The 12720-nt window shown below is 39.5% G+C and overlaps 1 protein-coding gene across 1 annotated transcript; it reads right to left on the reverse strand.

Annotated features, from left to right (window-relative positions):
- Nucleotides 1–436: 436 nt before the first annotated feature.
- LOC145502755 (uncharacterized) lies at nucleotides 437–12392 on the reverse strand. The gene is made up of 15 exons (XM_081482115.1): nucleotides 12262–12392; nucleotides 11703–11853; nucleotides 11257–11343; nucleotides 10994–11073; nucleotides 10132–10824; nucleotides 8344–8398; nucleotides 7362–7398; nucleotides 6619–6704; nucleotides 5693–5860; nucleotides 5101–5197; nucleotides 4518–4642; nucleotides 4059–4193; nucleotides 3630–3756; nucleotides 3115–3198; nucleotides 437–2868 (listed from the first exon to the last, which is right to left on the reverse strand). Exons 1-15 carry the CDS (start codon nucleotides 12323–12325, stop codon nucleotides 2773–2775), a joined length of 2085 nt encoding a protein of 694 aa, XP_081338241.1. The 5' UTR covers nucleotides 12326–12392; the 3' UTR covers nucleotides 437–2772.
- Nucleotides 12393–12720: the final 328 nt, after the last annotated feature.

Genomic DNA, 12720 nt, shown 5'->3' on the forward strand with positions numbered 1-12720 from the left:
TCACTATTTTTTCATGATGTCGAAAACATATCAAAACTCGACCCCATTTTTAAACATTGAAACGACGTAAGAGTGCGCAAACGCTGAAATGTTGCACGTGAGAAAAATATTCATTCAAATAAAGCGATGTTCCTGAAAATGTAAAATTTCGCCAAACCTGAAAATCAAATCATTATGTGCTACATGGCGTATTGAAGAACGCACTTATGGGTCATACGTATTTTGTTACTGGAAAGTGATCCTTTTCTGATTTTCTTTCATTAGACAACAAGGAACCATTGCTGAATGCCAAAACTCCGGGAAAATGTTCTTATTAGAAAAATTGAGACCTCAATTTCGACAAGAAACTTTTCCCGGAGTGATGCCCTTTGGCAATGGTTTCATTCTAAACTGAACATAGGGCATGTTAGTCAGTGAAGTAAGAGCAAACAAGATGTCCATCAAAGCTATTTATTCAGCATGTTAACTTTATACAATCCAGTGTCTGTTAACGAAATAGTTACACATCGTAATGATCTATTCGGATTCTTCATACACGTAACAAATGTCTGTGATCGATTAAAATCTGAAAACAAACGATAACAAAAAGGTTTTTTTTTTTCTTTTCATTGCTTTGGAATTTTCTGAATACAGGTCAAAGTTTACATAGTAAACATCATAGTAGCACCCTTTTTAAAGATCAATGATTCCATCCTAGTCTCTTAGCTAGCTAGTAGGTCAAGAAATATGTCAGTTATCCCTGGCACCCTATAGTGACGGAGATGCTAGAAAGGGTTATACCGGTAAAAACTGATCAGAGCTAAACTCTCACTGCTTTACCCGGATCTAACTAAAAGGCGCCACAGAAACATCGATCATGTGTTAACTCTCACTATCAAGAATCGCCGTCACTTTTCGAAACAGTGGAGTCTCACTCCTGAAAACTCGAACACAAGGGGGAATTGACCTAAGAGATCTAAGCTAAAGAAAAATATTTTCCAAGTACATAAATACTCGGTGTTATTTTAATTTGGTGTTGTTTGTCTGTTTCTGTGTCGATCAACTTCTCTTTCATGGCCTGCATGACAGAGAAGTCGTAAACAAGCAACCGGCGCGTTCGATCAACAGAACAGACAATCGCATCTTGATCTTCTCCTCCTAAATATGAATCGTACTTGATCTTACACCTGGGAGAGTACCCGAGGAAAAAAGTGACGGACGAGTGCGAATGACACCCTGAGGAAACACCAGCCGAAAAATGTATTAGCTAACCGACCAAAATAAAAATATACTTCTATGATAAATATAGACCAAAAAATAAAATTTGTTAAATTTTCAACCCCCATCCCCCCAAAACATCCAATATGCCATCTTTAGTCCCAAAAAATCTCCCTTTGAATATGCCTTGCCAATACAAAGTATCGGTGAAAATTTATAGTCCCAAAAATAGCGAACTAGTTAAATTCATAGTCCAAAGTGATTCGCACGATCCGTCACTTTTAAACCTGAATTTCATGGAAGCTAACGTCACTTCTTCCAGCTGAATCGCCAACTGACTAAAGTAACAACGCCTTCTGACTTTCTTTCATGATAAGTAATGAACGCTACAGTTAAAATTCAACTAAGCAAAGAGCTGCCACTTACTGATAACTCTTAAGTGCACCTCAGTGCTTAAGTGCTTGATACAGTTTGCACCAAAATATTCACGGTATAGATGATCTATAGATGGCAAAACTCTTCGTAAGTCATTTGTCGTTGACATGCACCGAAGCCGTTCTAGCTACTCCAACCAGCCCATAATGATTGTGACTAAGAGAGGGTTGCTAATGTGTTTTTTGTTTGCTTTTCCGAGGTTTTATCCGATTGTGCGACTTCAGTATGAGTTTGCATGTAGTTCGCCTCGCGGACAGAAAAGCTAATTAGGGTAGAATTTTTTAGAAATGTACAAAACGGTAGCAATTAAGGAAAGGTTCTCATAAAGCAAATATGAAATGAAGTCTATAAACTCTGTGACTTCCCTGGGAAATAAATCTTCTAACTGAGACTACTTGATAAGTTTTATGCACCTATATAGGCTATTTATAATCATTGGAATTTTTTTACTAAAATACCCCGATGCAAGTAAAAAAATATTGCGTACAAATCACAAATCAGTGTATCCCTGTAGTACGTATGCCTGGAATAAAAACATACGATATGGCGCTAATTTATATCAACTGTAAAACTGCTATAGGTCGCTGTAAACAAGGCTAGCACTATGAAACGTCTATTCGGCAAAGCTTAGTTAAACCTTTCCTTTACAAGCAAGCTAATTCGCTATGACTATACAGCTATTCTAAATCCAACAACATCGGAGAGTTATCTGGAGTCCTAAAAAAAGTCAAAGGAGGTTGAAAAATTGCCAACCCGGATAAAATGTATCGAAATCCACAAGTTACTTTTTCTCGTGGGTTACTGGTCAAAATTGGTCACGTGAAACAGCAAAGAAACACGTGCATGTCATCAATTTGCCTTGCCTTCCACGTTCTTTGAACCAATGAAATTCATTGAAAATTATACTCGACCAATCAATAAATGGAATTTGAGGGGTCACGTTATGAATAACTGCTGCTACCACCCTACTAGGAAAACGACTCCAGCAGAAACTGTAGGATCCTATCTAATACCAATAAAGTACTTTTAGTGTAGGTGGAAACCGCCCGCATAAGCCCTTGACTAATCTGCTATTCGCCGGTAGAAGTTGGACGGGCAGGATAGCGGTTTTGTCGTTTTTGGTCGCTGGTAGTAGATTTGTTACTTGATAGACAATGTAGTCATCTTTCGGCCAACAAAATTCATTTTTTCTGGTTCTGAGAAACTGATTCTTCTACGAGCAACTTCGGGAGGAACCTGAAAAACAAAACATAAACAGAACGCTCAACAAATGGCATCTCGATCTGTGCGGAGAATTTATTTTTCAGTGATAACAATGTCGTTTTCTCGCGTGATCTTTGTATTTAACTTTAGCCAAGCCTGCATCCCGGCATGCAACAGGTGCCAAGCGCGGGAAATCACGCGGAGACGTAGTAACGATTGCGTTTGGTTTTCTTTCGTTTTCTCAAGCTGGGACAAGGAAGTTGTTAAGGCCATACTCACATTTTGTTGCTGAAGGAACTCGGCGATCCGACTGAATTCAGGTCGGGTTTGCGGCACATCACTCCAACAGTTTTTGATAAGTTCCTGTAATAAACATCATAGATTGTATATGACACAGTTATCTCTTTACTCCACATAAACAAACCAACGTTCCTACTCGTATTCCTAGATGTTGCTGTGAAATCATTGCTATTCCGATATAAAAAAGGTAAAGGCTGTATACGAGCCAAGTGGCCCATCAGGTCGGAGCTTATCCCGGTTTCCGTAGCATGAAGTGACTAGGAGTATTTCTACTCCCCCTGGATGGGATGCTAGTCCATCGCAGGGTTACCCCCGGCATTAAGTTCGCCGCTGTACCCCATTTATGCACCTGAGTGGAGAAATGCACTATGAAAGTGTCCTGCCCAAGAACACAGGGCAATATAATCTCCCTGGCCAGGGCTCGAACCCGGACCACTCGATCCGGAGACGAGCGCACTAACAATGAGCCACCCCACGATATACGATATACGTACCTTGAATGATTCTGGACACTGGATATGTGTTACACACTCTTGTTGACCTTTGCCAATCATCCATATCACAGAATGCGTGGGAAAGTTTAATGGCCACTTTCCAGTGAAAATCTCGTACAGGATTGTGCTGCAAAAGTACATCATATCGTTAAACATTACCAGTAGCTGATATTGTTACATCGACTGACCATAGGGGTCTGCTTACAATAGGAACTCCGTAAGTGCTATATAGATTATGAGATGAAGGTGCACATGTCGTGGGATGGATAAATTGTTCCGTCTTCCTCAGTTTTTTTTTAAGACCCCCAGTGTCGGTTCTCGGTCAGTGAAATTCCCATAGTGACTGCATGATACCGTCATGTCCTTTATTACTTCAAGTGATCATGTGACTCTTTCGAAGTCTCCTTTACATTGTGAAAAGAAACTCACCTATAAGCGTAAACGTTTGAGAATTCAGTGTTCCTCTCTTCAGGTGATAAAACGCAGCCTTTTCTCGTGAGCGTGCGCATAAGCTCTGGAGCAAGATAGGTCAGATGACCCTGAGGTATACTGGCGTACCCCTCCCTGGAACAAAAACTCATCGTTAGTTGAAATATGTGCAAGTTTAAGACGTTTTCAAAAAGCGTGAGCAACGTGACAAAAAAGTGACCAGGCGCATATTGTTACCCCCTGGTAGTCCTGGTACATCGATACCCCATTATATCAAGCCCTTATAAAACGAAGCCCCTGGTATAACGAACGATATTCCAGGAAAAGTTACAAAAACTGTACGGAACGATAAAACTAACCCTGTTATAACGGAATCCCCTATATGGAATAAACGTCGTCTCGCGTCGAAGTTGAACTCGAAAATATCAACAGGCTATTTATGTAAAACATTTTCTTTACCTTTCAACTCGTTTTGTCCTATTGCAGTAGCCTGAGACGCAAAGCTTGACCTTGGACTCGAGGAACACGTTCATGGTAGTCAAGGCAGGGAGGACAATTCCTTTGGCATGAAGGTAGCTCATACCCTAAAGAAATGAAAACAGCGAAGCCATAGAGAGATCAGACCTGCTAACTGATGAGAAGGTATTAAAATGGTCAAATCTAGCAAGGTGTTTTTGGCATGAAGGTAGCTCATACCTTTAAGAAATAAAGGTCAGAGGGATAAGACAGAAGAAACCAGACTTGCTAATTTACGAAAAGATATTAATGAGGAATGTGAAAATCAAGCGAAGTGGGTGTTTTATTTAAAACTGTGAACGTTTACCCAGTTGCATAAGAACCCGAAGATTTTAATTTCCAACTTGCGAAAAAGCAATTCTCTTAAACTTATGGTTCGGCCATGCATTCATTTTATGTTACCTCTGAGAATTTGTTGGTACTTCAGAACAATATTTTGTTACATTTTCATCGCCTTTCTTTTTGGCATTTTGTTATGTTGCATGCCATTGTAAAGTATATAAAATACTTGTTGATAGACACAAACCTGTGCTATTTGCTTTGCAATGGAAATCTTTGAGTGCAATGAAAACAAGTCCTGACGTACATGGAGATGGTTATACAGCGATAAACCTCTTCTGATGCTGAAAAGAAGCAAGCAGACCAAATCATGTACGAGTGAATTAAGCTTGGCTACAATGACAAATAGATTATCGAAATTTTCGGGCGGTCTAGTTTATATCAGTGTAGAAAGAAGCCACAGTATAACTTATGGCCAATTTCATCGGAATATTAGTAATACGTCGATACTAATAACACAAGCAGAAATTACTGAATTCTGATTGGTTAACAAGAGACGCAGTTTTCCTATAAATAGTGCAGAAAAGTGTTACCCGAGTGTTAAGTACAACCTGTATGTTTTCCGAAGTTTATGCGAAGTAACTTAAAGACTGCCGACGGTCATCCGAAGAATTTCGAAGGTGGTGACACTTACCTGAAGTCTTTGTAAGATAGTCGAAGATGATTAGACGATTTCTGAACACTTCCAGAGGTTTCTCAATTTCACCCGAACACGATCGGGTTAATAAAATGACTCAACGGAAACACGATTGATAAACTAGCAAACACAGGGTATTTACCTTGTAATAACAGCAAGGTTAGGTGGCTCAAGACACGCTCCCATGAAGAGCACAACGTTTTCATGTCGAATCATGCTCAGGACCGACACTTCCTTCAGAAACTCATCCAGGTCTTGTTCAGCTGACCTCCGCCGAGTGTGAATCATGATATCCCCATGCCACCTCCCCCTGAAAAAAAAACAAGTTTGGTATTCAGTCCGGTCATTAACTGTTATTTCAGAGAAACCATTTGTCCCCTCCCTCCTCAATTCAGTTTTCATGCCACATGACTGAATTTTGCCATATTCCAAATTGGGAGGAAGACAACGTATTTGAGTAACAGTTGTTGTGGTCTAACATAGCTGGACATGTCGAAAATTACTATTTCAGGTAGATTTGACAGGTTTGTAGCCTACAATAGCATTTTTATACTGCGAAAAGGGACACGAAACCTTTAGCATTAAGATTTTTTTTTATTACAGTGGTGTTCTGGATCCTGTTCAACCTCGTTCCCAGGGTGTTTCGCAGGAAGATGAGAGGACCTGGGAACGAGATTGGATCAAGTTCAGTCACGGGTCGTAACCAAAGCAAAGCGACAGACAGTGTACACCTTCTTTCTATAGTTCTCTTCAATTAACGTTACGTATCTCAGCCAGCAAAAGTGCCAAATATCTCTTTCTCTTATCTCTACCAGGTCTAAAATGGACCATCATTTCTTCCTGATAAAAATCATGTTGAGCAACGTCCTCCTTTGCACCCATTTATACACCAGTCAGGGTGGTGAGAGGCAGTGCAATAGGAAAGTTTGGCATCCGCGAACACAACACGAGGATCTCATAAGCTCGTCGGATCTCAAGTTGAGCCAAAAACCATCTTGTCTCTATAACTCCATTATTGTGTTGACTGCAGTAGTTCCAAAGGGACAACACTACAGGACTCGTACTTACTTGTAAACGTTTTCCTTAGGGCTGGCGCCAACGATTTCTCCAAACTGCAAGTCCGAGAAAGGTATGCTCCACTCCCGAAGAGATTTCTAAAAAGAATTAGGAATGTTTTACAATAAGAACAACAGAACAGGAATTGGGGTTTAAAGATTAACTGAGGGTGCTCTATAGCATTTTAATTTTTATCGAAAAACTTCAGTGCTCATGAAATTTTTTTCAGACGCCTATAATAGACCACGGTCGATATATTAAAATTCAGCCTAATACCTCAGTACGAGGCTCCGGGGAATAAACCCCACAAACTCTGCAGTTATTTCCCGGAGCCTCGTACTGGTCTATTTCGAAGTACTCTCTCCACTCAGTAAATTTAGTTTGAGATCGAGACTCGATTGTTAGTCGACTGCTTGCTGGACTGCAAATTACATCAAACTTTTACGTTTTACGAATTGTGAAAAATTGCTTTCGTAAATTATGCTGAGGAAAATTGCAGACGGCTTCTTAATTTCCAAAATCGGTGTTCCAAAATCTTACGAAGTAACCCAAAAACTTGTTTCTTGTTTCTGTCAATTGTTGGATTGCATTCAGTATTAGTAAAACAGCGGTTTGGAGACAAAATTGCGCCATCTTCCAAGAGTGATATTTGTGACAAGAAGCCTTTCAGTTGGCCAATCGTGTGCAAGATAAAGTACTTGATGATTCAAATCAGGATAGGTTGCGTAAAACAGCTGAATGTGGTATAAACCTACCTTTATATCGTCTTCATCCTGTTTTTCTCCCCTTAAGCTAAAAGGCAAGATGAACAGTATTTAGTAATGTACTGCAGTTATCACTTGGGGCAAATATGAAAATATTAAGTGGAACTTTTTTTTGAAAGAAGAAAGCAAACTTCTCGTAAAATTTCAAGCAGCAACAAAAATGCGCTGCTTATTCTGTAGTAGTTCATTATCACTTTAGTGTAACTCCGGAATATGTTACTTAAAAAGATAATCTTTTGCTTCCGCGTAGCTAATTAGTCTAAAAAACACTGGTAATATAAAATAACATCATCAGCTACTAAAGATAGCAATACAACAGCATCAGGTTCGTATACCTCTTCATAACTAACTGGCTTTTTGATGCAGGTCTTGCATTCGATCCAGATTTGACCCTAAAGCGACATAGTCGCTGTATGATGATGTCTCCCACACGTGAGATAGTCTTTGGTCCAAGTCTGACCTTTTCTTGTAAAACATGGCAGCTTCCTCCTGAGGGCGCCATCTTCGATTTCGCAAGAGCAACGGGCTAAGGAGTTCCGGTTTACTTTTCAAGATGGACTTTCATTGACCATCCGGTAAAATTTCAGAATAAACTCAATTCATGCTGGCTAAAAATAGCTGGAAGCGGAGGCGAAACGTCGATTTCGAGCAAATCCGGCGACTATATTGAGACCAATATTTAGTTTGTACATAGCAACGACAGCCAAGTAAGAGGTGGGCTCTAGTTGATTCAAAGCAACACTGGATGTGTCATGTCATGTCTTGCAAGAGTTTCTTAGTCGAATATTGAGTAAGCATATCTTTTCAGTCAAAAGGGTTTTTCTTTGCAGACTTGGCAACAATTACAAGTCGCTCAATTTGTGCCGATTTTCAAACCAGAACCCACTTGACCCGAAGACTTTTCTAACCCTTTGTAACGTCTTTTCAATAGTAGAAAAGTTGTACGTGCTCGGCTGAAGTGCTCTGTCCTCACCTGTTGTTTACTGTAGGCAATGGCTCGTGATATCTTGAAGTCTGAAAGTCATCAGCTGAAAAAAGATTGACTTGTGCATTAATGAGTGAAAGAGGGTCAACAGTGATGGCACATGTGCATTACTGAAAATGGGTTTCGCAAGGCGCAGCAAATCGCACGTTATTTTTTTTTTCTACGATATTTTTCTAATAAATCATCGTTAAATGTTCAAAATATTGAAAAGGGGAAAGATATCATCGGTTATCGTCTTATTATTTGCCCACTTAACGTCATCGCGTGTGATATGCATGTTAATTGCTGTCAGTTTGGCGCATATGTTAAGTTAGGGAGGAGATTGATTCCACATCAAGCTGAGTAAACGCACTACACTGCAACTCAGAGGCATAACATTAGTAGCTATTAGCGCTAGATGATTTGCGTTTACAAAGCTAAAAATATCCAGAAAACAAATCCTTGGTAACCTGTTCCTACGCAATTGTTGACAGTATAGTCACGAATTCAAAAACAAACGTGATCTAATGTTGTTTTGCATTGTGCAAGCGTTTCCAAACGCACTATTTTTGGATTAAATATATAATCAGCATCTAGCAAATGTACCTAGTTAGGTCTCAGTTAAATTATGCTAGATTTTTGGCAGTATTTCAATAAGATTGGTACCATTGTCAGTTTTATCTTTGCTCGGAAAAACCCAATAAATAAGGTAAATAAATCATTCGTGTTGTCTGAGTAGATTTTTAGCATAGTCATAGTAGATTTAATGAGGCTATAGTTAGGTCCCCGTATAGCTTATTAACATTACGAGCCTTTTTAGAATCAGATGTGAATATAATATAAAGCAATAATTTTTGCTTTTAAATGTCTACTACCTGCAGTGTCATGTGTATAAATTACCTTAATGCTTTTACATGTTTTTTTCATGAGCATTGAAATTCGCACAAAGCTTTACAAAATGCGGTGATTAAAATTCAGCCGTAGGGGAGCTGGCATTAAAGAAGCTTTACTTAAAAACAGCTCTTCACAGATGATCTTTTTTTCTTTTCAATTCCATTGTCAAAGCAAGTATATATAATTATAATCGCAAAACGAGCATTTACCGTGTTATGGGTGTTATGGCAGTAAGCTAATAACGTTTGTTTTTTTTATTTTAGGCGGGGTTGGACATTAATTTTCACGATTCTTGAACAAACAATTTCGAAAATTTATGCGCGGAATTTAATCTGAGGTATGAGGGGTTCCAAGGTTTTTTAAAACAGCAATGCAGATATCTCGCTGTGGCCGTACAACCACCCCTGCTAAAAGCCACATGATTTTACTTTTAGTCAGTTCGTAAATGAGTCAGCTTTTCGCTCCTCGCCCCCGAAGAATAGATAACATAAGACAGACCAGGTGCATATTAATGACTGAGTGCGGTCAAAACGTGAACAAAATCATCAACAAAATTGACTGACAAATACAAGCGTAGGTCTGCATAAATATTCATGCATACTGAAAAAATTTGATTCAGGCAAATTGATATTTTGTGCTCTTTGCTCTTTTCTTATTACATAACAGTGTAACTTACTAGTGCCGTTTAACGGCAAATGTCAATTCTGTGCGCATTTACTTTCACAAGAAGTAAACCATGTATGAAATAAGCATTTCTACCGGCACTTTGACCTTAAACTTATACCGGTTTTTTTCGGCGCTTTTCCATTTTTAATTTCCGCTTAAAGGGACTCATTCTTGCTCAATCGCCCTGAGCAAACTACAAAATGTCAAAGCTGCGACAAATAGGAAGAAACAACTTACCGGAAAATATTTTCTTGTTGAGTTTGTCTTTGTCTTTTTCTTGTATTTTGTTCTTTTGAGGCCAGGTAGCGAAAAAATTGCAAGGCTCTACCAAAAACTCGTCCCTTAAATCGTCATCTTCATTAAGAATTTCCAAATCACTGTCTCCAGAATAACTGTTGTCCTCGCCGCTGTACTGTTCTAAAGTGGCGCTTAAAAGTTTTATGTTAGAAAAGTCCGGGGTAGGTGATGTGCTGCGGTGCGAATTAGCTGAAGACGGGCAAGAGGTATTCGCCGAGGAATATCCTGAAGAATACGTACAGCTAGCGGATGTCGACCATGAGTTTGTCCTGTGCCAAGTCGAACTTGATAGAAGTGTCTCGTCTCGATCAATAGTGGTTAGATTTTCACACACCCGAGTTGGATAGCACTTTTCTGGTGAAGTATGTCTCTGAACTGTGATGGTCAATGGAGATGTTGCGTGGAACTCGTCCGAGTTGTTCGGTTGAAAATCGAGCGCGTGCCTTGGACTGTAACATAATGACTCGTACAGACCATTGATAAGCTTTTGTCGGAATTTTCCCGTAGCATTTAAGGGCAGGAGTGATTGAGGAGCTCCTTTTCTTGCAAAATGTTCCAAATTCTCGTGATTCAATGACCACTTCCCACAAGCATTATGCCCTGACCGCCAGAATCGTTTAGCCCTTGATTTTCCTGCAATCGTCATCACGGAAAAAATAAGAGGAAAATGGAGATAATCTCAACATCGAAAAACAAAGTGTACAGCAATTAGTTATTTCTCAGTATAAGCTGAAAGGAAAGGAATTTGTTGGTAAAATAAATATTAATTACACCTTAAAGTTATATTTTGTCTTTGTCTTACCGGCACCAACTTTGTGGCATCGAAGATCGCAGTCTTGCAATAGATTGCTTGGGCTTGAGCATTTTTTGTGATATTTCAACCTTCAAATTGAAAGACATTTCAAAATTCTCGTTAGCACTAAGATTTTTTTAACCACGGCGGCACAGTCATACTGTCAGTCAGTTCAACTCTTGTGTATACACACATTACTATTCATGTAAAGGGAGACTTTCGGTGATACAAGCCGCCAGTGTTGGTTAAATCCTTAAGCCAACTGTACAAACCTGCAATCCTGGCAGCGCACCCCGAGGAAACGTATCACTTTTTTGCAATTGTCACATTGGCTTCGGCAGAGGATTGTCCTCGAGAAACTGCAAGATAGAGAACGAAGAAAAGAGAGCAAGATGACGCTAAATTGAATTTCACTTCTACCACCGGGCAGGTGCTCGTTGTGTTCACGACAATGAGAACCTTTCCACCGCTTTTAATGAAACTTTCGCACTTCTGTCCGCGACGGAAAACATGATTCAGGATAAAAGCACTTTGTTGATTAAAATTGAGGCGACAATTCCACGGAAGGAAAGCCCTCGAAAATTTGTCTCCGCGTTCGCATTTTCATTGGACTTTTTGCTAAAAACAATTTACTGCTGTTCGGTCGCAAAATCAACACAATCCCTGTGGTAATTGTTTTGATCAGAGTATCTGCTGAAATTCCTTCTTCGATTCTTACCTGTGCGCGTCGACTTGCATCGTTAAACTCATAAATCGAGTGGCAGAGATTTGTAGCCCTACATCTCTGACTGAAGCAGTCGTTTCCGCTTGAAAACCTACAAGTTTTGGTTTACGCTGCGTTTTACTGCATCTATAGCTAACCTCCCAACCTGCGAATATGCAAATAGTGGCAGATAATAAGTGATCTCCAGCTGCCAAGAATAGACCAATCAAATGGCGAGCCTTTACAAACACCAGGCACAGATATTATGCGCAGTGCATAGATTTTGCACGTCTGCGAGAGCAAGGGGGATCGGCCGCCGTAAACAAAATAACAAGTTTTGGCAATTTCCCCCCCTCCGAATGAGTTTTCACTTGTATCACCTTGGTATTAATAGCGGAGAAAAATAAAGGTAACAAAGGATTGTATTAGGAGACTCCGTCTGTTTTGAATCAATGATATCGATACAACGGTGGGAGACCACTTTGCATAACATAAAGAAATTATAAGATCCGGAATAAGAATTCTTTTTGCAATAAATAAAGGGAAATAACACAATTAACAAAATTACCATTACCTGGTGTTGCTCTCTCGATTTTGCCGTGTTTTCTTTGACTTTGTAATTGTGAGCGAAAATTCATCCTTCCGTGTCTTCGAAATAATTATACACAACATAGGGCCAATTTTCGTCTCAACGCTGCTTTAATAGATGCAGAGAAGCCTCGGGCTGATAAAATCTCCTGCTCACGCTTTACATTGTTGCTTTTCGGTAATTTTACTTTAAAAGCACTACGTCATTGTGTTTGAGGGCGGATGTAAACTTAATCTAGCTGTTGCGGTACAAAAAGTGATGAAGACAAAGAAAAATCTAGGACAGGAACAGCCTATAGCAATCCACCTTTTCAATTGTAGCTTTGAACATTAATTTTTTTGCAGATGCGTGTTCCACTTCCGCTGACGTGAAACTTTTACGTGCGTAAAAAGAAGTGAATTTTAACTGATTCTACTGCCACACGAGAAAATGTGTGCACGCTTT

The sequence above is a fragment of the Orbicella franksi genome, chromosome 1, assembly GCF_964199315.1.
Source record: "Orbicella franksi chromosome 1, jaOrbFran1.1, whole genome shotgun sequence".
NCBI lineage: Eukaryota > Metazoa > Cnidaria > Anthozoa > Scleractinia > Merulinidae > Orbicella > Orbicella franksi.